Below are 25,792 nucleotides of genomic sequence, written 5' to 3' on the forward strand. Positions count from 1 at the left end.
TGTGAGGTGAGAGAGCCGATCACAGTCCAGGAGGAGACTGGAGCAAGAGGTAGCTTAGCTGAGGAAGAAAGACTGAGCTGGAGAAGCTTTTGGAGGAATCTGATGTGATCCTGTGTGTGTAAAAGCTTCTCCAGCTCAGTCTTTCGTCCTCAGCTTCCTCAAGTATATTTGATCATAAAACTATATGGTTTTCGATCTGGATTTCAAATTTCTATCATTTTGTATCCTTCGCTCACTGTTCCCTCTCTAGATATGCCCATTCCTACCCCCCAGTCCTGGAACTACAGATCTATCCAGGGTCAGACCTGTTGGGTCAGACCTGTTGTTTTGGAGCGGTGTCAAAAGCCACATCTGAACTAACAGAGAGACTGGAAGACGTCTGGAAAGAGAATTGGTTACAGATTCTAAGAGCAGGTCCAACACTGATATGTAAAATATTCAACACCAGCACTTAAATAGAGCTTCATTACCTGCCACCTGGCAGTGGTATATGACCTATTTCATAAAACTGACAAAAATGTGTTTTGCTCTTCAATCGTTTTATGAAATGAATTAGTGCATAATTGTGGATAGCCGTTTGTTGTTATTCACTGAACATTTCCCATATGCAGTCAATACAGTGGAGATTGTCCACACACCAGAGCCCCAGACAATATCTGAATTCTTACAATGTATCTGTCCTCTCAGAGCAATACTTCAAAAATCTATCTAATATCAAAAATCTCACTCAATTGGGCATCCATTTCTTTCTTTATGGTGACCAGGACGCATTGGTGCTAAAGTATACAGTCGTGGCCAAAAGTTTGAAAATAACACAAATATAAATTTTCACAAAGTTTGCTGCTTCAGTATAATTACAAGTATTTCATAAGTGTCAAATGTAATTCACAATTACATGAAGTTGATGCATAGTCAACATTTGCAGTGCTGACCCTTCTTTTTCAAGAGCTCTGCAATCTAACCTGCCATGTTGTCAATTAACTTCTGGGCCACATCCTGACTGATGGCAGCCCATTCTTGCATAATCAATGCTTGGAGTTTGTCAGAATTAGTGGGTTTTTGTTTGTCCACCCGCCTCTTGAGGATTGACCACAAGTTCTCAATGGGATTAAGTTCTGGGGAGTTTCCTGGCTATGGACCCAAAATATCAATGTTTTGTTCCCCGAGTCAATTAGTTATCACTTTTGCCTTACGGCAAGGTGCTCCATCATGCTGGAAAAGGCATTGTTCGTCACCAAACTGTTTCTGGATGGTTGGGAGAAGTTGCTCTCGGAGGATGTCTTGGTACCATTCTTTATTCATGGCTGTGTTCTTAGGCAAAATTGTGAGTGAGCCCACTCCCTTGGCTGAGAAGCAACCCCACACATGAATGGTCTCAGGATGCTTTACTGTTGGAATGACACATGACTGATGGTAGCGCTCACCTTGTCTTCTCCGGACAAAGGGAATTCATCAGAGAAAATGACTTTACCCCAGTCCCCAGCAGTCCAATCCCTGTACCCTTTGCAGAATATCAGTTTGTCCCAGATGTTTTTCCTGGAGAAAAGTGGCTTCTTTGCTGCCCTTCTTGACACCAGACCATCCTCCAAAAGTCTTCACCTCACTGTGCGTGCAGATGCACTCACAGCTGCCTGCTGCCATTCCTGAGCAAGCTCTGTACTGGTGGTGCCCCGATCCCGCAGCTGAATCAACTTTAGGAGACGGTCCTGGCGCTTGCTGGAGTTTCTTGGGCGCCCTGAAGCCTTCTTCACAACAATTGAACTGCTCTCCTTGAAGTTCTTGATGATCCAATAAATGGTTGATTAGGTGCAGTCTTACTGGCAGCAATATCCTTGCCTGTGAAGCCCTTTTTGTGCAAAGCAATGATGACGGCACGTGTTTCCTTGCAGGTAACCATGGTTGACAGAGGAAGAACAATGATTCCAAGCACCACCCTCCTTTTGAAGCTTCCAGTCTGTTATTCGAACTCAATCAGCATGACAGAGTGATCTCCAGCCTTGATGACATGATGTCAGCTGGTCCTTTTGTGGCAGGGCTGAAATGCAGTGGAAATGTTTTTGGGCAATTCAGTTAATTTGGATGGCAAAGAGGACTTTGCAATTAATTGCAATTCATCTGATCACTCTTCATAACATTCTGGAGTATATGCAAATTTCCATCATACAAACTGAGGCACCAGACTATGTGAAAATGTATATTTGTGTCATTCTCAAAACGTTTAGCCACGACTGTACATTTATGTTATCGCACAAGGTAAGGTCTATTCTACACCAATCACACATCCTAATTATATCTGCTCTGTTTTCTCCCTCTCCTCTCTCTCCACAGATTCCTGTCAGCTCACACTAAACCCAAACACAGTCTTCTACAACCTCCACCTGACTGAGGGAGACCAGGAAGTGACAATGAAGGGACCCAAACTGTGCCTCAACCATCCAGAGAGGTTCCACATTCTCCAGGTGCTGTGTAAGAATGGTCTGTCTGGGGCCCACTTTAACTGGGAGGTAGAGTGGAGAGGGAAGAAGGCCTACATAGCAGTCTCTTACAACAACGTCAGCAGGATGGGCTTTGGTCCAGAAGCCCAGTTTGGCCTCAATGATACGTACTGGGGTTTACTTTGCACCAAAGAAGCCTGTAGTTTCCATAACAACATAGAGACTAAACTACCTGCCCCTGGCCCTGAGTCCTGTAGGGTAGGGGTGTACCTGGATCACAGGGCTGGAGATCTGTCCTTCTACAGCGTCTCTGAAACAATTACCCTCCTCCATACTGTCCAGACTGTATTCACTCGGGCCACTCAACCAAGGGGCTTTGGACAGAGCTAAATTTATTTTGCTCCAGTGATAACAGATATTAGACTCCCAGGTGGTGAGAAAGGAAATCTATTCAAGCACACACAAGCACACTAAAGCAATATACACAAACAGACCCATAACAGACATTTACTTGTATAATTTATATTGAAAACAGGTTAAAAAACATTAGTCTCCCTTATATAAACTGTAACAGTGACCTTCGATCATACTTACAACCGTGCCCTTTTATTTAATCCCCATTCAGTATTGCCATACTTGAGCAATACGTCAGAAACCAAGTGCATAGGAAAAGGTGTGATATGATATCAATAACGCACTTCATACTATAAAAACAGAACAAGACAGGACAGTACGGAGCTTGTCATCCCGGTTGGCTGTCCATCTGTGAGCCCGAATGGAAGGATCTGATGTCTTCTCCTATGAACTCATTCACTGCAGGCAAAAAGACAAAGCAACCAGTCAGACATTTATATATGAATTCATCCTGTATACTGTATCAATAAATCTATACAAACAAACATGGTACAAATGTATTGTCACTGTTGTAACGATGGAGACCAACACCAATGAACACCTCCCACAAACTTCTCACCTTCCTCTAATGTAATGTGGTGAAAGGATGATGAGCTGGCAAATTCCAGGGGGCTCTCCTGCATTTTAGGTCCAGCCTGAGCTTCCCTTTCCCCAGGTCCCCTGCCCTGGTGGTCCCATACCTCATAGTGGGAGTACGGTGGTGGGTAGAAGTCCTGATACGGGCTAGGGTTGGAAGGAGGCGAGGGGCAGACCTCATTAGGGTAGGGGTAGTGGGGGAAGGGAGAGGTAGTCATGGGGGGACGAGGGGAGGAGGAGATGGGGCTGCTGGAGGGGAAGGGACTCAGAGAGGAGGAGTGGGAGGGAGAGGGGGAAGAAGACAGGTATGGGGAGTCCAGCCAAGGGGAGGGGGAGGGAGGCTGGTGGACTCTGGGGTAAAAGGGAGGCAGTAGCTCAGTGAAGCCCAGCTCCAAGTTCTCAAAGCTGGGGTGTCTCTCCGACAGAGAACCTCTGCTCTCCTCCACAGCTTCCGGCTTGTGGCAGTACTCCTGGTAGCTCTGGCCGGGGTAGGGGGGAGAGCAGGCTGAAGGGTAGGGGGGAAGGTGGAAGGCCAGTCCTCCCTCCTCGAGCATGGGATCATTCCCCCGGTGCACACCGCTGTCCACCCTGCTGGGCCCCCTCATGGAGCAGAGTGTCACCCCCTCCAGGGGCAAGGCAGAGGGATGCGACAGCAGAGGGTCCTCCTCTTTAAACATGACTGAGGGTAAAAAATAAGTGGTAATATGTAGTCTGGTCCCTGACCACGTAGATAAATACCATGGAGATTAATTGTTCAAAATGAACCAAAAACAACAAAGATAGTTCCAGTCTCAGCTGAGAGGCTGATGGATGAAGTGAGGCGAGACTCACCCGGCAGGTACTTGAAACAGTGAGTGCTGCTCCTTTTTCTCTTCCCGTTGGAGACGTAAAGGCACACAGATACTGGGCGGCTCACTGAGAGGTCGCTATAGGCTGGAACTCGCACACACAGCAAGCACTGGGGGAGGACAACATTAACAATGTACCTTACAATTCTCGTACATGTGCATGAACACTTATGCTCGCACACTCAAACACACATACACCCAGAAACATATTATTTACCTCACTACTGTTGTCACGGTCAACATGTGCCTCCTCTTCCCACTGTAGCTTTCCATCTGGTAAATAAGGATATCAATTATACCTTATTTAATGGATGGTGCACATTGAACATTGAAGAATTGTACACAATCATGCTTACAAACACACACACACACACACACACACACACACACACACACACACACACACACACACACACACACACACACACACACACACACACACACACACACACACACACACACACGTCATTACCTGTCCCTCTTTCCATAAAAAGCACTCTGGACATGGGCAGGAAGTTAGACCCACCCAACAGTAGCTCCTCCCCTCCTTCCACAGAGCAGGATGTAAGACTGACCGACTCCACCACTGGCAGCTCCTGAGCAGAGCGCTGGGCTGAGGAGAGAGATTGAGAGGAGAGAGAGAGAGAGAGAGAGAGAGAGAGAGAGAGAGAGAGAGAGAGAGAGAGACAGATGATTCGCTAGGATATTGATAAATATGATACCTTATCAAAATACAAACTCAAAGAAAGTGTCAGGACAGGGAGAGTTGACTGTGATTGTTGGCTGGCTACTCACAGCACTCTATAGGAAGGGAGGCGACCTGCAGGGCCAGCACCCGTCCAGGCGGGGCCACGTGAGGGGCCAGGGGGAGGTGGGTACGGAAAACGAGGCGCACACGCGTGTTCTTCCTCCCTACGTCCGTCTCTCCTTTCCTCAGCTCGATGTCCGAGTTCCTCAGCTTCAGAATGCCAGCACAGTCAATGCTGAGAGACAGAAAGGCTGTCTTATTCACCACATAGACACACACTCACACCATACAAAATACCATCTACACACTTACTTAGTACACACACATATACATACACAGGAAAGCTACTCTTTCTGCCCACTCTGTTACTCCATACAAACCTTCTGTGTCCATTCTCTTTGTTTCTCTGCTACTCACAGCGCAGTCATGTTGGTATCTGGGTTGAGGGGGATGTCCAGTATTTTGGTGCCAGCTTGGACGCTCTCCTGACTGGCAGTGCCCACCATCTTCCCTGTCACCCTGAGGATCAGAAGAAACGCTTTTACAATAAATACAAAAACACACCAAAACACTGAGGAGGCACATACAATCACAGATTCACTGTAGTATTGTCGCACGGTCGCCTACCTGTGAATCTGATAGAAAGGATGAGGTCGGATGGACCTGTCATCAGCTGTTCCCACAAACACCTGCAAAGAGAGAGGCTGTCTCTCTGTGTACCCAGTCAGCTGGGAGAGACAGAAAAGAGAGTCATTGTTTAGATACAGTGCCTTGCAAAAGTATTCGGCCCCCTTGAACTTTGCGACCTTTTGCCACATTTCAGGCTTCAAACATAAAGATATAAAACTGTATTTTTTTGTGAAGAATCAACAACAAGTGGGACACAATCATGAAGTGGAATTACATTTATTGGATATTTCAAACTTTTTTAACAAATCAAAAACTGAAAAATTGGGCGTGCAAAATTATTCAGCCCCTTTACTTTCAGTGCAGCAAACTCTCTCCAGAAGTTCAGTGAGGATCTCTGAATGATCCAATGTTGACCTAAATGACTAATGATGATAAATACAATCCACCTGTGTGTAATCAAGTCTCCGTATAAATGCACCTGCACTGTGATAGTCTCAGAGGTCCGTTAAAAGCGCAGAGAGCATCATGAAGAACAAGGAACACACCAGGCAGGTCCGAGATACTGTTGTGAAGAAGTTTAAAGCCGGATTTGGATACAAAAAGATTTCCCAAGCTTTAAACATCCCAAGGAGCACTGTGCAAGCGATAATATTGAAATGGAAGGAGTATCAGACCACTGCAAATCTACCAAGACCTGGCCGTCCCTCTAAACTTTCAGCTCATACAAGGAGAAGACTGATCAGAGATGCAGCCAAGAGGCACATGATCACTCTGGATGAACTGCAGAGATCTACAGCTGAGGTGGGAGACTCTGTCCATAGGACAACAATCAGTTGTATATTGCACAAATCTGGCCTTTATGGAAGAGTGGCAAGAAGAAAGCCATTTCTTAAAGATATCCATAAAAAGTGCTAAAAAAAGTTTAAAGTTTGCCACAAGCCACCTGGGAGACACACCAAACATGTGGAAGAAGGTGCTCTGGTCAGATGAAACCAAAATTGAACTTTTTGGCAACAATGCAAAACGTTATGTTTGGCGTAAAAGCAACACAGCTCATCACCCTGAACACACCATCCCCACTGTCAAACATGGTGGTGGCAGCATCATGGTTTGGGCCTGCTTTTCTTCAGCAGGGACAGGGAAGATGGTTAAAATTGATGGGAAGATGGATGGAGCCAAATACAGGACCATTCTGGAAGAAAACCTGATGGAGTCTGCAAAAGACCTGAGACTGGGACGGAGATTTGTCTTCCAACAAGACAATGATCCAAAACATAAAGCAAAATCTACAATGGAATGGTTCAAAAATAAACATATCCAGGTGTTAGAATGGCCAAGTCAAAGTCCAGACCTGAATCCAATCGAGAATCTGTGGAAAGAACTGAAAACTGCTGTTCACAAATGCTCTCCATCCAACCTCACTGAGCTCGAGCTGTTTTGCAAGGAGGAATGGGAAAAAATGTGAGTCTCTCGATGTGCAAAACTGATAGAGACATACCCCAAGCGACTTACAGCTGTAATCGCAGCAAAAGGTGGCGCTACAAAGTATTAACTTAAGGGGGCTGAATAATTTTGCACGCCCAATTTTTCAGTTTTTGATTTGTTAAAAAAGTTTGAAATATCCAATAAATGTCGTTCCACTTCATGATTGTGTCCCACTTGTTGTTGATTCTTCACAAAAAAATACAGTTTTATATCTTTATGTTTGAAGCCTGAAATGTGGCAAAAGGTCGCAAAGTTCAAGGGGGCCGAAAACTTTCGCAAGGCACTGTATATACTGAGGGTACAAAACATTAAGAACACCTTCCTAATATTGATTTGCAACCCCCCTTTTGCCCTCAGAACAGCCTTAGTTCGTCGGGGAATGGACTACAAGGTGTCGAAAGCGTTCTACAGGGATTTTTTATTTTTTTTATTTTTTTATTTCACCTTTATTTAACCAGGGAAGCTAGTTGAGAACAAGTTCTCATTTACAACTGCGAACTGGCCAAGATAAAGCAAAGCAATGCGACACAAACAACAACACAGAGTTACACATGGAAGCTATTTTGTAGATGACATCGCCGAAGTCGAGGATCGGTAGGATAGTCAGTTTTACTAGGGTATGTTTGGCGGCGTGAGTGAAGGAGGCTTTGTTGCGAAATAGAAAGCCGATTCTAGATTTGATTTTGGATTGGAGATGTTTGATATGAGTCTGGAAGGAGAGTTTACAGTCTAGCCAGACACAGTGGGGCAAAATAGTATTTAGTCAGCCACCAATTGTGCAAGTTCTCCCACTTAAAAAAATTAGAGAGGCCTGTAATTTTCATCATAGGTGCACTTCAACTATGACAGACAAAATTAGGAAAAAAAATCCAGAAAATCACATTGTATGTGAATTTATTTGCAAATTATGGTGGAAAATAAGTATTTGGTCACCTACAAACAAGCAAGATTTCTGGCTCTCACAGACCTGTAACTTCTTCTTTAAGAGGCTCCTCTGTCCTCTACTCGTTACCTGTATTAATGGCACCTGTTTGAACTTGTTATCAGTATAAAAGACACCTGTCCACAACCTCAAACAGTCACACTCCAAACTCCACTATGGCCGAGACCAAAGAGCTGTCAAAGGACACCAGAAACAAAATTGTAGACCTGCACCAGGTTGGGAAGACTGAATCTGCAATAGGTAAGCAGCTTGGTTTGAAGAAATCAACTGTGGGAGCAATTATTAGGAAATGGAAGTAACAAAGCCTACCATCAGTAACACACTACGCCGCCAAGGACTCAAATCCTGCAGTGCCAGACGTGTCCCCCTGCTTAAGCCAGTACATGTCCAGGCCCGTCTGAATTTTGCTAGAGAGCATTTGGATGATCCAGAAGAAGATTGGGAGAATGTCATATGGTCAGATGAAACCAAAATAGAACTTTTTGGTAAAAACTCAACTCGTTGTGTTTGGACAAAGAATGCTGAGTTGCATCCAAAGAACACCATACCTACTGTGAAGCATGGGGGTGGAAACATCATGCTTTGAGTCTGTTTTTCTGCAAAGGGACCAGGACGACTGATCCGTGTAAAGGAAAGAATGAATGGGGCCATGTATCGTGAGATTTTGAGTGAAAACCTCCTTCCATCAGCAAGGGCATTGAAGATGAAACGTGGCTGGGTCTTTCAGCATGAATGCTTATTGAAATGTTAGATTATCATGGATTTATTGGTGGTGACAGTGTTACCTAGCCTCAGTGCAGTGGGCAGCTGGGAGGAGGTGCTCTTGTTCTCCATGGACTTTACAGTGTCCCCAACTTTTTGGAGTTAGAGCTACAGGTTGCACATTTCTGTTTGAAAAAGCTAGCCTTTGCTTTCCTGACTGACTGTGTGTATTGGTTCCTGACTTCCCTGAACAGTTGCATATCGCGGGGACTATTCAATGCTATTGCAGTCCACCACAGGGTGTTTTGTTCTTAGTTCTACATTTTTTGAAAGGGGCATGCTTATTTAAGCTGGTGAGAAAATGACTTTTAAAGAACGACCAGGCATCCTCGACTGACGGGTTGAGGTCAATATCCTTCCAGGATACCCGGGCCAGGTTGATTAGAAAGGCCTGCTCGCAGAAGTGTTTTAGGGAGCATTTAACAGTGATGAGTGGTGGTCGTTTGACCGCGGACCCATAGCGGATGCAGGCAATGAGGCAGTGATCACTGAGATCCTGATTGAAAACAGCAGATGTGTATTTGGAGGACAAGTTGGTCAGGCTAATATCTATGAGGGTGCCCATGTTTACGGATTTAGGGTTGTACCTGGTGGTTTCCTTGATGATTTGTGTGACATTGAGGGCATCTATCTTAGATTGTAGTACTTCTGGGGTGTTAAGCATATCCCAGTATAGGTTACCTAACAGAACGAACTCTGAAGATGGTGGGCAATCAATTCACATATGGTGTCCAGGGCACAGCTGGGAGCTGAGGGGGGTCTATAACAGGCGGCAACAGTGAGAGACTTATTTCTGGAGAGATTCATTTTTAAAATTAGATGCTTGAACTGTTTGGGCAGAGACCTGGAAAGTATGACAGAACTTTGCAGGCTGTCTCTGCAGTAGATTGCAACTCCTCCCCCTTTGGCAGTTCTATCTTGACGGAAAATGTTGTAGTTGGGTATGGAAATCTCCAAATTTTTGGTGGCCTTCCTCAGCCAGGATTCAGACATGGCAAGGACATCAGGGTTGGCGGAGTGTGCTAAAGCAGTGAGTAAAACAAACTTAGGGAGGAGGCTTCTGATGTTAACATGCATGAAACCAAGGCTTTTTCGATTACAGAAGTCAACAAATGAGAGTGCCTTGGGACACGCAGGGCCTAGGTTAACCTCTACATCCCCGAGGAACAAAGGAGGAGTAGGATGAGGGTATGGCTAAAGGCTAGCAAAACTGGTTGTCTAGTGTGTTGGGGACAGAGAATAAAAGGAGCAGATTTCTGGGCGTGGTAGAAAAGATTCAGGGCATAATGTGCAGACAGGGGTATGGTGGGGTGCTGGTACAGTGGAGGTAAGCCCAGGCACTGAGTGATGATAAGAGAGGTTGCATCTCTGGACATGCTGGTTATACTGGGTGAAGTCACTGCATGTGTAGGAGATGGGACAAAGGAGGTATCTAAGGCATGTTGATTGTGGCTAGGGGCTCCACATTAAACTAAAACAATGATAACTATCCTAAACAACAGTATACAAGGCATATTGACATTTGAGAGAGACATAAAGCGAGGCATAAAGCAATCACAGGTGTTGATTGGGAGAGCTAGCTAAGTCAACAAAGGTTAAGACAACAACAGCTAATCAGCTAAGACAACAACAACTGGTAAAATGGCGATGAATGGGCTGAGAGGGTCGGTTAACTAGACACAGGGCCTGAGTTCGGGGCTAGGGCCGACAGATAAACAAAGGTAAACAAAGTGGAGTACCGTGTTAAATGAACAGTCAGCTATGTAGTCAAGGCATCAGCTATGTAGTCAAGTGATCATAGGGTCCAGTGTACAGCAATAGATGGAACAGGGAAGCCGTGGGGCAGTCGTTGCTACGCTAGCACGCGGGAGACACAGCGTTTAAAGTTAGCAGGCCGGGGTAAGTAGAAGCGTCTGCTCTGACGTCCAGCAAATGCCGGTTGAAGGCACAGCTGATGGAATTACGTCTGCGGACCAGTCGTGGTGGTACGGCGGTGCGCCGTGTCGACGAAGGGACCGGGCCAAATGGCGAAAGAGGTGCTGGCCCATGTTGACTCCAATGCTTCCCACAGTTGTGTTAAGTTGTCTGGATGTTCTTTGGGTGGTGGACCATTTTTGATACACACGGGAAACTGTTGAGCATGGAAAAACCCAGCAGCGTTGCAGTTCTTGACACAAACTGGTGCGCCTGGAAGCTAATACCATACCCTGTTCAAAGGCACTTAAATCTTTTGTCTTGCCAATTCACCCTCTGAATGGCACACATACACAATCCATGTCTCAACTGTCTCAAGGCTTAAAAATCCTTCATTAACCTGTCTCCTCCCCTTCATCTACACTGATTGAAGTGGATTTAACAAGTGACATCAATAAGGGATCATAGCTTTCACCTGGATTCACCTGGTCAGTCATGGAAAGAGCACGTGCTCTTAATGTTTTGCACACTCAGTTCATACAGTATGTGTTAGTTTGGGATTGAAACCATAATCAATTTAATTGACTTATTATACCTTAACAACCGGATGTCCCCCTGGTGATGCCTTGACGGCTCCTCTGCTTCCCTCCGTCTCGTAGTGGGCTCGGTGGTGTGGGCGGGGCTGCACCTCGATACGCAGTTCATATTGGTCAAACTGAGTTGGCAGAGGCCAATCAAGTGGTGGCAGAGCATTGGATCTGTAAGAACAATGGATCAGTCAGATGTGTGGGCGGGGCTGAGGGGAACATCCTGGCCACCCAAAGAATAATAATGGCAACACACTATTGAGGGATACTGTATAAACACATTGTGTAACCTGAACAGAGGGCTGTGGGCGCTGGCTCTGGTCCTCCCCCAGCCCAGAGCAGGGGGCACAGACAGGTAGTCCATGCCCATGGAAGGGGCCTCTCTCCTCTGCTGCAGCGGCTCTGGGAGTGGGCAGTGGGAGCTATGGGCTGGAGCCTGCACTTGCTCCACCTCCCTGGGGGAAACCTGGAGGACACAAGCCAGGGACTTCTGGTTGAGCATGAAAACAAACTATGGAACTTAAGATCTACAAACCACCAGCTGACCTGCTCCAGTGACGTCTTCCTGGTCTTCTGTGGGATGCTCAGCTCAAAGCTGCTGTTGGGACCCTGTGACTGAGAGGTGGAGTCTCCTTCCTCCTGGTTACAGGAGTGGTCCTCAGAGTAGCTGCTCCTGCGGGAGGTGCAGGGGGAGGCCAGGGGGGAGTTCCTGCGCTTCTTACCCCCCGGGGAAGTTGGCCGGGAGGAGGGCGACAGGCAGAAATGGGAAGTGACCTCATTGAGATCCTCCTCCTCTACTAGCAGCGAATCACAGCTGGACGCAGGACTGAGCCAGCCACGAGAAGAGGGGCTGGAGGCAGGGCTTGGGCTCAGGGACCCAGTGCCGGTGCCGCCGTCGCGGTAGCAGAATGGGTCCAGTAAGGGGAGGTAGAGGCGCTCCCTCTCCCAGCCACCTCCTGTGTCCCAGTAGTTACTTCCTGCTGGGGCAGTGTCATCCTCTGGAGAGATAGTAGTGATCTGGATGCTAGGGCACTCCAACACACGGGACTCTGAGACCTGGGAGAGAGAGAGAGATGGAGAAAACCAGACATACAGACAGACATATGTCAGAACATTGACCCAGTGAGTCCCACTGCAACGCAGGTGCGATTTGGACTTCTAACCCCTTTAACATTGTGCGTTTGAGCTACAGACCTCTTGTACCAATGAATTTGTCTATTTCTTCTGCTTCTGTTGGTAACAACCATTAGTCTGTGTGATTAACCGGGGCTAAGCTAGAGCGGTGTTTGTGAGACAAGGGCAGATCCCAGAGGCGGTCCAGGAACGGGTCTTTTTACAGAAACGTCTGTAGAGTCCAAATGGTTAGAGTTACAAACTATTAAACATATCTATGAAAAGCTGAGACTCTCAGAAACATGGACATGTTTTGTTCTATGACTCTCACAAGCTGCATAGGAGTCGCTGGAAGGTAAGGGCTATTTCTACATAGAAGATCATAGCACATCTGTAGGACATAGCGTCTATAATACTGTAAAAAGCTCACATCGTTGCTGTCACATACTCCACACGGTTGTCACTGACTAGGTGGATATTCATTTCCCACTGAGAAAATCGTTTCTGTACTTACAGCATTATTTTGATTTAAAAAAAATTTTTTGCTTTGCTTTGGACCTTTTTTGTGTTGACATTTGAAGGCGACAGTTTATGTCAAATGGTTTTGTGTTGTACTTGTAGCCCTTGTTGTCCTTAGAATGAAATGGTAAAACGCCTCATTGTGAGGCTAAATATAACGGCTAGATATGCAGATAAATGAAAGTCATGTAAAATGAAAAGCTGATTTTTGCTGGGGTCTCGGGACTGATAGGGTTAACAATAGAGACATGTACAGTAGGGACCATACTGTAAGGACAGGTATGGCTTCCAGCATCTCTGTCCCACTCTCACTGACCAGGAGAGTAACTGGCCCATCTCTGACCACTCACTTGTACAGATCGCGCTGGAAGACTCTCATAAGTCCCGCTGAACTCCCTCACCAAGGCACGCCTGGGGGGCGGGGAATGCATCCCAGCCCTTTGACTGGCTGAAGAAGACGGTGGGGTAGGGATGCCGATTGGCTGGCCTACATGAGTGGCCGCCAGGTGGCTGTCTGTGACCAAACACAAAAGGTGGAACAAGTGTCAGGAGTCTCTCAGTTACAGTTGACATGGTAAGCTGTATCCTACTGAGTTCACTGTTAAGAGAGTACAGAGACAAAATACATTCACGTTGAAGAGTGAAACTACTACTAGAAAAAGTATCCCTAACTCTCAAGAATGGTAATACAATAGGTAAGGAAATGTCCCTTACTGGTGTTTTAACTGCACATTACACTAAACATTACCCTGCTGTGGCGTGGTGGTGCAGTAGACAGTACCAGGGAGTTAGGGTCACTGTAAAGCACCGTGTCCACCACTGTCCAGTGTCCATTATGGATCATTGGTCAGCCTAGTGCAGCAGTGAAGAGGTACAGTACGCACCGTGGTAACTTCTCTTGTAGTACGTTTAAGGATATAGGGTGTGGTATGACTATTTTATGCCCAGTGTGGGCGGAAAAGAGATGCGTGGGTGGGTGAGAGGGGTGTGTATGAAAGCTGAAAGGGGGGGTTAGAAGAAAGGGGGTGAAGGAGAGGGAGGGAGAAAGTAAAGGAGGGAGAATGGAGGGAGGGAGGTGTGGTGCATGCTCGGTAAACAGAGATTGAGGTTTCAATCCAGATGGCAGCTGTTAACTTCACTCACACGCACAGCTGATTAGAACCACATTGAATTCTGCCCTTACACACACACACACACACAATCACACAAGATACAGGCAAGCACAAGCATGCAATACACAGCACGCAAACTCCATACACACGAACACACACATCCCCCACACGCAGACAAGCACACACTAGGCCTACATCCAGACACATAACTTATCTATATCCAGGTAGAGAGAGAGAGGGGGGGGGGGGGGGGGGGGGGGCAGAGAGAACAGGAGGCCTCATACTTTTACCAATGGTGAACATACTCAGATCAAGTCAAACTAAATAATTCTCATGACATACACCACACAGAGACAAATCATTACAGTGTGGATTAGGCGTCAACATTGGGAACCATTGACCATCTTCTTTTCCCCTTTCTGTCATTCTCTCTCTGTCAATCTCTCTCTCACTGTCACACACATTCACACACACTATCCAAGAAAGTGTTCTAACCAGTATTGCTCGACGTTGGGAGCGACAGGGAGCTCTCTGTCCTCTCCCCTGCGACGGTGTGCTCCTGGTCCGCGTTGCGCAGCGGGGATGGGCCCCGGAGTTGGCGCGGCGGGTCCTCCTCAAAAACCAACTTGAACTCGAACTCCCCCTCCTCCCAGCCCGAACCCGGCGCGGCCCCCATCCCCTCAGCACGCTGAATAAATCAGAGAGACTGATGAAGAGAACACCCTGGCTGAAAAGATTGAGATCTACCCAAGTGTGATCCAATAATAATAACACTTTCCTTGGTCCTTTAAAAAAAAAAACATCGACGTTTTCGCAAAATGTATACGTTCAAGGGTAGGTCCAACATTCGTTATTGTGGTCGTTCTTGCTCAGAAACTCTCTCTGTAACTTTTTATAATGTCTTGCGCCGATAAGACATATTTTTGGACCACCGCTTCATCTATTTCATTCGAAGTTTTGGAGAAGACAAATGTTATGCGTAGGCTAGCCTATATCGTTGAGTTCTTTGAAATTCGTAAACGATCGGACCGTTATCTATCTATTCCATCACAGGCGATCAGTGTTTCATTCTATTGCTCTCTCGCCATCCTTTCTTCTATTCGACCAGAAAAAAAAGTGTATCAAATATTTTTGTAGTACTTTACCCTTAATTGCCTTTGGGTGGGTTTCTCAGCACAGTTGGACCGTTACTGGAATTCCATAGGACATTTGGGTTGTCAGTCAAGGAGACCCCCTCCTCTCTCCCGCTGCTTATGTCCATGAGCTGAGGAGGTTTGGTTGCTTTGAGATTTTTTACCAAGTTCTTATAAATAATTAATCAGTTATGTGGCATATACTGTAGATTATTGCATACATTTCCTCTGACAGTTTGACATCACATCCTTGTATTTCCAGGCGTTTTCTGCCTTCCCTCCCTCCCCCATCACCAAACTTTTTAAATGGCATCAACTCGAGTGTAATACAAGTAATGAACTGGCCCTCTTGAGCCAGATGTTTGGCTGGTGGGCTGTTCCTCCCTGCTGTGGCCTCACTGAATGTCCCAGTGCTCTCTGTCACAAGAAGGACAATGATGCTTCGCTGTCACTCAGAGAGCATGAAGAGGCCAGGCTGTTTCCTGTGGTGTTTTACATGACAGCCCCCACCCCTCTTCTGTTTTCTTCCCTTTCTCCTCCCATTACCCCTCTCCCCCTTTCTCTTTTCCCTCCTCCAGCTCTCCCAGGCTCACCCCCTCCCTCTCTTCCTCCCTTCCTCGCCTTGCCTTGCGAGATCTGTTTCTGATTATCCTCTGTAGTCTGTCTGCACTCTGTCTGAGACGGGAGACGAAAAGCTTAAATAAACATGCTCCCTCCCTCTCTTTCTCTATCCCCCCCTTCTCTCCGTCGCTCACCCCTCCTCCAGTTCTCACAATCATTATGCTATACAGGAGTTGGAAGCTTTTTTTTTGTGTCTCACTTTCTATAGTTCATACTCTTGGGGATGTGGGTACTGGTATCTTTTTTCCAAATTAAGATAGTTCAATTTGGTGAATGTTGTTGCACAATCAAGATTGAGCATTACCTAAAGACTGCTTATTATTTAGGGTTATAGTTTAAATTAGGGGGGATTGGGATAATTCAGTAGGTTTATGGTGTCTTTCAGAATTATCTGGCCTTCATGGAGTTTTGGCAAGAAATTAAAAAAGAGCTCTTTAGAGTTGATATAATCAGTAGCGTTTTATTTGGGAGGCAAATGAGTGTTACAAATTAGAAGGATGATATGTGGGTCAAATCCTCAGGCTGGGTTTCAGCTGATGTCAACAGTTGAATGTCATACTCATTGACGGAGGAAGATAGAATTATGTGGATATGTTGCCACCATGAGGTAAAAAGGTGGAACAGTCTTTCCATAACATTCCCAGAAAGGGAATATATACAGTACAGGACAGGGGTGTTAAAATCCTACCCTGGAAGTCCGGAGTACCGGCTCTTTTTTTTGTTCTACCTGATAATTAACTGCACCCACCAGGTGTCACAGGTCTAAATGAGTCTCTGATTAGAGGGGAAGAATGGAAAAAGAACTGGAACTGACTTTGGGGTCCAGATTTGAATTTGAGAGGTATAGGAGATGAAAGAGGGTGGCAGGTATCCTAGCGGTTAAGAGAGTTGGGCCAGTAACCGAAAGGTCGCTGGTTCTAATCCCTGAGCCATCTAGGTAAAAAAAAAAATCTGTTGATGTGCCCTTGAGCAAAGCACTTAACCCTAGTTGCTCTGGATAAGAGTGTCTGCTAAAAACTCATGTCATATATTCAGTGTATCCAAACACCAGGGGGAAGGAAGTGTTTATGATAATACATTTATATTTCAACGACAGAGCTAAAATCAGAAAAGAGAGTGGCTGGATGCATGTTTTGGTGGTGAGTGTGTTAGACAGGAACTGACAACTGTCAGTTCTGAAGAAATCAAATGTGTGTGTGATGGTGAGGTCCATGTCTTTATGTACCTGGACAAGGGAGTATCATTTTTCACTCACTCCTTAACTTTCCGTCTCTGCTTCTGCTGTCCTCTTTTTACCTTGTGCCCTACCCCGGAAATAACCAACATTCCTGGGTAAGTGTCAGAGCTCTGTGAGCAAGTGTGTGCATGTGTGTGATTCGTGTCTAACACTCTCTCTGTGTACATGTTTGCGCTTGTGTGGTTTGGTGGATCATGGTTGTGAAAATTGTATGTTTGCGTCATCAACACACTCTTATAGGTAACCTGGGGATACAGAAATATCCACTGTGATGGATGAGAATGGGAAATGTTTAAAGATTGTAACAATTTGTACAGCAATTGTTTTTTACAAATTTTGCAGAGCATAATAACATAATTGTTATTAGATTTCACTAGCAGATGAAGTATCATTTGGGTTTCCGAGTGGCGCAGTGGTCTAAGGCACTGCATCTGAGTACTAGAGGTGTCACTACAGACCCTGGTTTGATTCCAGGCTGTATCACAACTGGCCATGATTGGGAGTCCCATAGTGCGGTGCACATTTGGTCCAGCGTTGTCTGGGTCTGGGCTGGGGTTGGCTGTCATTGTAAATAAGAATGTGTTCTTAACTGACTTGCCTAGTTAAATAAAGGTAAAAAAAAATATGAGAGAGAGAGAGAGAGAGAGAGAGAGAGAGAGAGAGAGAGAACACACCTCTCTTGCCCCTCACAGCATGGGGCAGCACATTTTTTAGGCACAATATCGGGGAAAGCAGTTGTAAAGAAGAACAGAGAGGGAAAGAGAGAGGGATTGGGATACGAGCTGTCAGAAAAGAGAAACAAAAAGAGAGCATAGAAAAATAGAAAACTGATCCCACCACATAATACATGCCCTACTCAGATCCATTGCTCTTTATCATCATCTTCATCATCCTCTAAATGCTTAATTGGTTAATAAGGTGAGTGGCTGCAAATCTCTTGAACTTTTATCTGGCACATACTGTATTATCATTGTATGCTCATTGTCATTTTCTGTCTCGCTCTCTCTCTCTCTCTCCCTCTCTCTCTCTCTTTCTCTCTCTTTCTCTCTCTCTCTACATATCTCTTTAATCGTTCCTCATTCATTTTCCATTCTCTTTCCATTCCTTTACACAACTTTTACATTTCTTTCCTCTTCTCTTCATGTATTTTTTCATTGCATCAAGTTCCATCTCTCTCTGTCTCCTCTCTCCCCCTCTTCTCCATCTGTTGGTGAGCCCTTCCTGTCTCTGTGTGGTTCTGTGTTCCTTGCTGTTGACCTAACTCTGCCTTGGTTCCTCATGTTTACACATCTCTACACTGATCTGCTTTTGAAAGACACTAAAGCTTCTATAGTGCCGTAGTCTGGAAAGTAGGGTGTGTTTTATGTTCTCACATTCCCAAAGAACAGTTGTATTCTTTCTAGCAATTCAACCAGCATATAGTGCAATTATAATACAGTACAATTTTAACTGTTTCAATTTCGTTCCCCCCCCCCCTTTTTTCTTTGTTAAAATAACTGGAAGAGGGGAACTTGTTGCCCTGTTAATAGCCTGTCAAATTAGTGTGATGACTGACACGATTTCCACTTCTGTGAACCATTATTTGGTGTCATTCCTCTGCATAGCTTGACAGAAAGTTAGAAACAGAACTTACAGCATGGAGGAAGACAAGTACAATGCCTTTGATGATAGGAGGATGGGGTTGTGCCAATGTTGAGTATTGTGAGAGAAAGAGAGAGTCTTTCGAAGGAGCAGTGTTAACATTTGGCATGTTTTAGCATGCCGTCTCAGTGCTCTGCCAGTGTACTGTTTGCCAGGAGGCCTAATGTGAATATTTGCTTGCCTGATTCAGTGGCATCACATTTTATGTGTGCTGCAAAAACATTGTCTACCGCAAGGAGAGAAGAGTAATAGGAGATAGAGAGAGCTATGTATCTCCAATCCCAAATCAAACCGTAGTCCAACCCTTTGGCACTTGGATTCAATTGGTGCAAACAATATGTAATATGCAAAACAATCCACCTAACTTGGGTTCGAAGATCAAGCTCGATGCCACTTCCCAAATCCAAGCTTCATAAGAACAGGTCGAATTTCACCCAAATAGTACTATATATGACTCTTTCTCTTTCTCTCTGTTCACCTCTCTCCCTCAGAATCAATAACAATCCCAATGGCCAATGACAGTGACTTCCTTCATTCTTCCGACTCATCCATCTCCTTCCTTGATGTCTTCAATGACACAGAGATCAAAGATTACATCAATGTCCTGTTCTCGAACAGCACTGTTGAGGATCCCAGTGTTGTGAGTAACAGCGCCACCACAGCCATTGGGGCCCTGATCCTGGGCCTGGTCTTCCTCCTTGGCGTTCCAGGGAACCTCTTCATCATCTGGAGTATCCTGGCCCGTGCCCGCCGACGCTCCGTCACCACCATCCTCATCCTCAACCTGGCGTGCGCCGACGGCTCCCTCATGTGCCTCACCATCTTCTTCATCATCTATTTGGCTAGGCGGAACTGGGACTTTGGCACCTACATGTGCAAGGGGGTGTTTTACCTGTGCAACACGAACATGTATGCCTCCATCTTCCTCATCACGCTGATGAGCCTGCACAGGCTGGTGGCAGTGGTTTGGCCCCAGCGGGTAGCGGCCCTGGCCAGCAAGAAGATGGTAGTGCGGGCAATAGTTGTGCTCTGGGTCCTGGTGTTCTTCATGGCTATCCCAGCTCTGGTGTTCAGGGAGCAGAGGGATGATCGTGACGAACTGAACAAAACCCAACGGGTTTGTGCCTCAGATCACAGAATGCCTCAACATGTAAGTTCAAGAGATAAGTGAATATTAAGTTAATAGTGGAGTTAGGTACATAATATATTGTTCTGGTTTAAGTGCATTGTTATTTATGTTGAGACAGGTACGGTCATGATATGACTACTAAAATCATAAATCCTAACCAATCCTACATTTTTGCTCGAGATCTTGTTATGACAGACTCATTCATGTTCAAATACGCCTGGTATTCCACTATGCTATGCATGTGAGCAGTTAATCGTTACCTCATGTTTCATGTTCAGTTGGTGTTCCAGTACACCTTTGAGACTGTAGTGGGATTCCTGGTTCCGTACGGGATTATAGTGAGCAGCTACGTCTGCATCCTGAGACGCCTCAGACAGACCAAATTCCATCGCAAGGTCCGCAGTGAGAATCTCATCCTGGCCATCGTTGTGATGTTTGCCATCTTCTGGTTGCCCTATCACGTCATCAACATAATACAGGTGTGTGATCATAAGGGATTGGTTAATTTTGACGTTTCACTCAGAATGTGGTGAGCAGCACAGGAAGTTGTGCTATTTTACAGTGAAGGAATGAAGGAAAGGTTTTGCTCTGTGGTTGCTTCTCCTAGGTGGTGGCTGAGCATTTGAAAGACGATTCAGCAACAAAAAAGAGGTAAGTGCTCACCAACTGACCCAACATTTCCCCTTCCATCTTAATATAACATAAGCAGCACCATACAATGATAGTAAAAAGACTAATGGCAACATGAACTGCATCCCTCCCTCTGCAGACTATATATGATATGGCGGTCCAGTCGTGCTGTGACCTCCGCTCTGGCCTTCATCAGCAGCTGTGCCAACCCTATTCTCTACACGTTCGCTGGGAAGTCCTACATCAGAGAGAACGGCATGGCCTTCATGGCTCGCCTCTTCGAAGGGACATCTCTGGACACTGGGATAAGGAAGGGCCAGCAGACAACCAGGGACAGGGAGGGAAAGAGACTCAAAGAGACGTTGTCTTTCAGCAGCACTGGGGGCAATGCTATGATGAAATGAAAATAGACACTCATATGCAGGGTTGCACTGCACATGCTGTCCACTCATCATGACGATGCACTCCTGCACACAGACTTCTTACATTTTTTTTTATTGCTATATAGATCTGCTCCTCTACTTGCATATGGGACCATCTGAAACGATCCCTACAATATTCAGTGCACCTCATGTGAGACACAAGTTTCTCACTAGACCCAACTTCTCTGCCACAATTCTTCTGTAAATGTGTTTGTCAAATGTGCCTTTTTTACTTTAATTCATTGTTTGTGCCGCTTGAATGTTTGTTGAATTGCACACAGGCATTCAACACCCTGCGTTGACAGCCACACACCCAACAACCACAGCACTAGCACACAAACACATATTCTCAACCCCTGCCCCATGGAGAGCATCACTCCAGACACCACACAGCCAGAGCAGCACACAGCCGGAGCAGCACACAGCCAGACACCACACAGCCAGACACCACACAGCCAGACACCACACAGCCAGAGCAGCACACAGCCGGAGCAGCACACAGCCAGACACCACACAGCCAGACACCACACAGCGAGACCAGCACACATCCAGAGCACCACACAGCCAGAGCAGCACACAGCCAGACATCACCCAGCCAGACACCACCCAGCCAGAGCAGCGCTCAGCCAGAGCAGCACACAGCCAGAGCACCACACAGCCAGAGCAGCACACAGCCGGAGCACCACACAGCTGGAGCACCACACAGCCGGAGCACCACACAGCCGGAGCAGCACACAGCCAGAGCACCACACAGCTGGAGCACCACACAGCTGGAGCACCACACAGCCGGAGCACCACACAGCCAGACACCACACAGCCAGAGCAGCACACAGCGAGAGCAGCACACAGAGGACAACATTGTCATCCTGTGTGACTCCAACGACAAATATCTTGATGGAAGACGGCTGTTCCCAAAGAGAGGAGTGAGGAAGATCAGAGCAGAGACTGAGACCACCGACTCACATAATCATTCACACAGGGATGAAAAATCTCTGCAAGCAGGGTGGATGTAACCAAGGCTCTGACCAAGATGTTTTCTTTTTTCATTTTTTTACTTCAGTTTAATTGAGTAAATACTAAATTGTTGGTTAAGGACTTGTAAGTAAGCATTTCACTGTCTACAGGTCTACAGCTGTTGTATTCGGTCCATCTGACAAATAAAATGTGATTTGATTTGATGTTGATCTATTAACAATTTTAGAGACATGGTTGAGTAGGAACATTTCTAACACTGAGTTAAAAATCCAGGGTTACATAATATATAGAATTGATAGGTGTACTCTAGGTGGGGGAGTATGTCCTCGATATATGACTGTCTATGAAGATTTCACGTGACATTGTCCCTCTACATTTTGAAGTTTTTTTGTTAAAATAGCTCTACATGTCATTGATTTACAGACCAAGTAGACTCCATTAACAATATTATCACCACAGTAATTGAATGCATTGGTCAAATGAATGGATCATGTTAGGTGACTTCAATAAGAATCTGCTAAGGATTATAAAACTATTAAAAAAATATGTACTTTACTGAATTAAAGTACCAAAATTATAGGCAAGACACCCCCAATAAAGGAGTGGTTCTGCAGGTGGTGACCACAGATCACTTCTCAGTTCCTATGCTTCCTGGCTGATGTGTTGGTCACTTTTGAATGCTGGCAGTGCTTTCACTCTAGTGGTAGCATGAGACGGAGTCTACAACCCACACAAGTGGCTCAGGTAGTGCAGCTCATCCAGGATGGCACATCAATGCGAGCTGTGGCAAGAAGGTTTGCTGTGTCTGTCAGCATAGTGTCCAGAGCATGGAGGCGCTACCAGGAGACAGGCCAGTACATCAGGAGACATAGAGGAGGCCGTAGGATGGCAACAACGCAGCAGCAGGACCGCTACCTTCGCCTTTGTGCAAGGAGGAGCAGGAGGAGCACTGCCAGAGCCCTGCAAATTGACATCCAGCAGGCCACAAATGTGCATGTGTCTGCTCAAACGGTCAGAAACAGACTCCATGAGGGTGGTATGAGGGCCCGACGTCCACAGGTGGGGGTTGTGCTTACAGCCTAACACCGTGCAGGACGTTTGGCATTTGCCAGAGAACACCAAGATTGGCAAATTCGCCACTGGCACCCTGTGCTTTTCACAGATGAAAGGAGGTTCACACTGAGCACGTGACAGACGTGAGTCTGGAGACGCCGTGGAGAACGTTCTGCTGCCTGCAACATCCTCCAGCATGACCGGTTTGGCGGTGGGTCAGTCATGGTGTGGGGTGACATTTCTTTCCTCCATATGCTCGCCAGAGGTAGCCTGACTGCCATTAGCTACCAAGATGAGATCCTCAGACCCCTTGTGAGACCATATGCTGGTGCGGTTGGCCCTGGGTTCCTCCTAATGCAAGACAATGCTAGACCTCATGTGGTTGGAGTGTGTCAGCAGTTCCTGCAAGAGGAAGGCATTGATGCTATGGACTGGCCCGCCCGTTCCCCAGACCTGAATCCAATTGAGCACATCTGGGACATCATGTCTCGCTCCATCCACCAACGCCACGTTGCACCAAAGACTGTCCAGGAGTTGGCGGATGCTTTAGTCCAGGTCTGGGAGGAGATCCCTTTGGAGACCATCCGCCACCTCATCAGGAGCATGCCCAGGTGTTGTAGGGAGGTCATACAGGCACATGGAGACCACACACACTACTGAGCCTCATTTTGACTTGTTTTAAGGACATTACATCGAAGTTGGATTAGCCTGTAGTGTGGTTTTCCACTTTAATTTTGAGTGTGACTCCAAATCCATACCTCCATGGGTTAATACATTTGATTTCCATTGATAATTTTTGTGTTATTTTGTTGTCAGCACAATCAACTATGTAAAGAACAAAGTATTTAAGAACACTTCAACTGTGAGAGACGGAATCTAAAACAAAAATCCAGAAAATCACATTGTATGATTTTTAAGTAATTAATTTGCATTTTATTGCATGACATAAGTATGTGATACATCAGAAAAGCAGAACTTAATATTTGGTACAGAAACCTTTGTTTGCAATTACAGAGATCATACGTTTCCTGTAGTTCTTGACCAGGTTTGCACACACTGCAGCAGGGATTTTGGCCCACTCCTCCATATAGACCTTCTCCAGATCCTTCAGGTTTTGGGGCTATCGCTGGGCAACACAGACTTTCAGCTCCCTCCAAATATTTTCTATTGGGTTCAGGTCTGGAGACTGGCTAGGCCACTCCAGGACCTTGAGATGCTTCTTACAGATCCACTCCTTAGTTGCCCTGGCTGTGTGTTTCAGGTCGTTGTCATGCTGGAAGACCCAGCCACGACCCATCTTCAATGCTCTTACTGAGGGAAGGAGGTTGTTGGCCAAGATCTCGCGATACATGGCCCCATCCATCCTCTCCTTAATACGGTGCAGTCGTCCTGTTCCCTTTGCAGAAAGCATCCCCAAAGAATGATGTTTCCACCTCCATGCTTCACGGTTGGGATGGTGTTCTTGGGGTTGTACTCATCCTTCTTCTTCCTCCAAACACGGCGAATGGAGTTTAGACCAAAAAGCTCTATTTTTGTCTCATCAGACCACATGACCTTCTCCCATTCCTCCTCTGGATCATCCAGATGGTCACTGGCAAACTTCAGACGGGCCTGGACATGCGGTGGCTTGAGCAGGGGGACTTTGCGTGCGTAGCAGGATTTTAATCCATGACGGCGTAGTGTGTTACTAATGGTTTTCTTTGAGACTGTGGTCCCAGCTCTCTTCAGGTCATTGACCCGGTCCTGCCGTGTAGTTCTGGGCTGATCCCTCACCTTCCTCATGATCATTGATGCCCCACGGGGTGAGATCTTGCATGGAGCCCCAAAACGAGGGTGATTGACCGTCATCTTGAACTTCTTCCATTTTCTAATAATTGCACCAACAGTTGTTGCCTTCTCACCAAGCTGCTTGCCTATTGTCCTGTAGCCCATCCCAGCCTTGTGCAGGTCTACAATGTTATCCCTGATGTCCTTACACAGCTCTCTGGTCTTGGCCATTGTGGAGAGGTTTGATTGAGTGTGTGGACAGGGGACTTTTATACAGGTAACGAGTTCAAACAGGTGCAGTTAATACAGGTAATGAGTGGAAACAGGAGGGTTTCTTAAAGAAAAACTAACAGGTCTGTGAGAGCCGGAATTCTTACTGGTTGGTAGGTGATAAAATACTTATGTCATGCAATAAAATGCAAATTAATTACTTAAAAATCATACAATGTGATTTTCTGGATTTTTGTTTTAGATTCCGTCTCTCACATTTGAAGTGTACCTATGATAAAAATTACAGGCCTCTACATGCTTTGTAAGTAGGAAAACCTGCTAAATCAAATATCAAATACTTGTTCTCCCCACTGTACATCTTAGGAGAAAGCTGAAGTCTCTTCCTATCCATTGACATAAACATATCCTCCGTCTGATTCCCTGTTAATCCAATAGATAGCAGTAGGAGAGCATATGACGTCTCTTAGCCAGTTTAAACCAGTTGCGTCTGCTTTGGGTAGTGAGTCACTGTGCCAAAATGGCTGAACAGAATTTCAAACCTCACATCTTAAAATGTCCATATCAATCAGGGCTTTTAAGAGATGGAGTTTTAAAAAACACAGACACAGACAGGTGAAGAAACTTCAAACCTCTTTTCCCCCTTTTCAAATTGTAAACGATGAGCTAGCTAAAAAGCGCATGTGGATGGAGAAGGAAATGCATTGCTAATGACCATCAGGGTGTACCCTTTCCATGCATACTGTAATAGCTTTCTTCCTGGGAAGGAGAGGCGGACCAAAACGCAGCGTAGTTAGAGTTCATGTTCTTTAATAAGAGACACTTAACATGAACTAACTACAAAACAATAAATGTGAAAACCGAACACAG

At 45.8% G+C, this 25,792-nt stretch overlaps 3 protein-coding genes across 3 annotated transcripts; 2 read left to right on the top strand and 1 right to left on the bottom strand.

Annotated features, from left to right (window-relative positions):
- The first annotated feature begins 252 nt into the window (after positions 1 to 252).
- Positions 253 to 2,895, top strand: LOC139377054 (neoverrucotoxin subunit beta-like). Its single transcript, XM_071120106.1, has 3 exons — positions 253 to 298; positions 612 to 671; positions 2,329 to 2,895. The coding sequence occupies exons 1-3, from the start codon at positions 253 to 255 to the stop codon at positions 2,823 to 2,825; spliced, it is 603 nt and encodes a 200-aa protein (XP_070976207.1). The 3' UTR covers positions 2,826 to 2,895.
- Positions 2,808 to 15,278, bottom strand: LOC139377387 (nuclear factor of activated T-cells, cytoplasmic 4-like). The gene is made up of 13 exons (XM_071120416.1): positions 14,582 to 15,278; positions 13,325 to 13,488; positions 11,889 to 12,398; positions 11,633 to 11,808; positions 11,351 to 11,513; positions 5,649 to 5,749; positions 5,439 to 5,540; positions 5,069 to 5,256; positions 4,746 to 4,886; positions 4,491 to 4,546; positions 4,257 to 4,383; positions 3,409 to 4,104; positions 2,808 to 3,248 (listed from the first exon to the last, which is right to left on the bottom strand). Exons 1-13 carry the CDS (start codon positions 14,760 to 14,762, stop codon positions 3,178 to 3,180), a joined length of 2,676 nt encoding a protein of 891 aa, XP_070976517.1. The 5' UTR covers positions 14,763 to 15,278; the 3' UTR covers positions 2,808 to 3,177.
- Positions 15,279 to 17,845: 2,567 nt separating this feature from the next.
- Positions 17,846 to 21,992, top strand: LOC139377388 (leukotriene B4 receptor 1-like). Its single transcript, XM_071120417.1, has 5 exons — positions 17,846 to 17,995; positions 19,210 to 19,868; positions 20,126 to 20,326; positions 20,455 to 20,498; positions 20,617 to 21,992. Exons 2-5 carry the CDS (start codon positions 19,227 to 19,229, stop codon positions 20,879 to 20,881), a joined length of 1,152 nt encoding a protein of 383 aa, XP_070976518.1. The 5' UTR covers positions 17,846 to 17,995; positions 19,210 to 19,226; the 3' UTR covers positions 20,882 to 21,992.
- The last annotated feature ends 3,800 nt before the right edge of the window (positions 21,993 to 25,792 follow it).

This window comes from Oncorhynchus clarkii, chromosome 20, assembly GCF_045791955.1.
Source record: "Oncorhynchus clarkii lewisi isolate Uvic-CL-2024 chromosome 20, UVic_Ocla_1.0, whole genome shotgun sequence".
In the NCBI taxonomy this organism is placed as follows: Eukaryota; Metazoa; Chordata; class Actinopteri; order Salmoniformes; family Salmonidae; genus Oncorhynchus; species Oncorhynchus clarkii.

Excerpts from the sequence above, each read along its gene's own strand:
- LOC139377054 (XM_071120106.1), top strand. The coding sequence starts at position 253 with ATGCCCATTCCTACCCCCCAGTCCTGGAACTACAGATCTATCCAGG. Across the intron at positions 299-611 it reads GAACTACAGATCTATCCAGG|TCAATACAGTGGAGATTGTC; the intron begins GTCAGACCTGTT and ends TCCCATATGCAG. Across the intron at positions 672-2,328 it reads AATATCTGAATTCTTACAAT|ATTCCTGTCAGCTCACACTA; the intron begins GTATCTGTCCTC and ends CTCTCTCCACAG.
- LOC139377387 (XM_071120416.1), bottom strand. The coding sequence starts at position 14,762 with ATGGGGGCCGCGCCGGGTTCGGGCTGGGAGGAGGGGGAGTTCGAGTTC. Across the intron at positions 4,105-4,256 it reads CTGTTTCAAGTACCTGCCGG|TCATGTTTAAAGAGGAGGAC; the intron begins GTGAGTCTCGCC and ends TTTTACCCTCAG. Across the intron at positions 3,249-3,408 it reads CCACATTACATTAGAGGAAG|TGAATGAGTTCATAGGAGAA; the intron begins GTGAGAAGTTTG and ends TTTTGCCTGCAG.
- LOC139377388 (XM_071120417.1), top strand. The coding sequence starts at position 19,227 with ATGGCCAATGACAGTGACTTCCTTCATTCTTCCGACTCATCCATCTCC. Across the intron at positions 20,327-20,454 it reads ACGTCATCAACATAATACAG|GTGGTGGCTGAGCATTTGAA; the intron begins GTGTGTGATCAT and ends TGCTTCTCCTAG. Across the intron at positions 20,499-20,616 it reads GATTCAGCAACAAAAAAGAG|ACTATATATGATATGGCGGT; the intron begins GTAAGTGCTCAC and ends CTCCCTCTGCAG.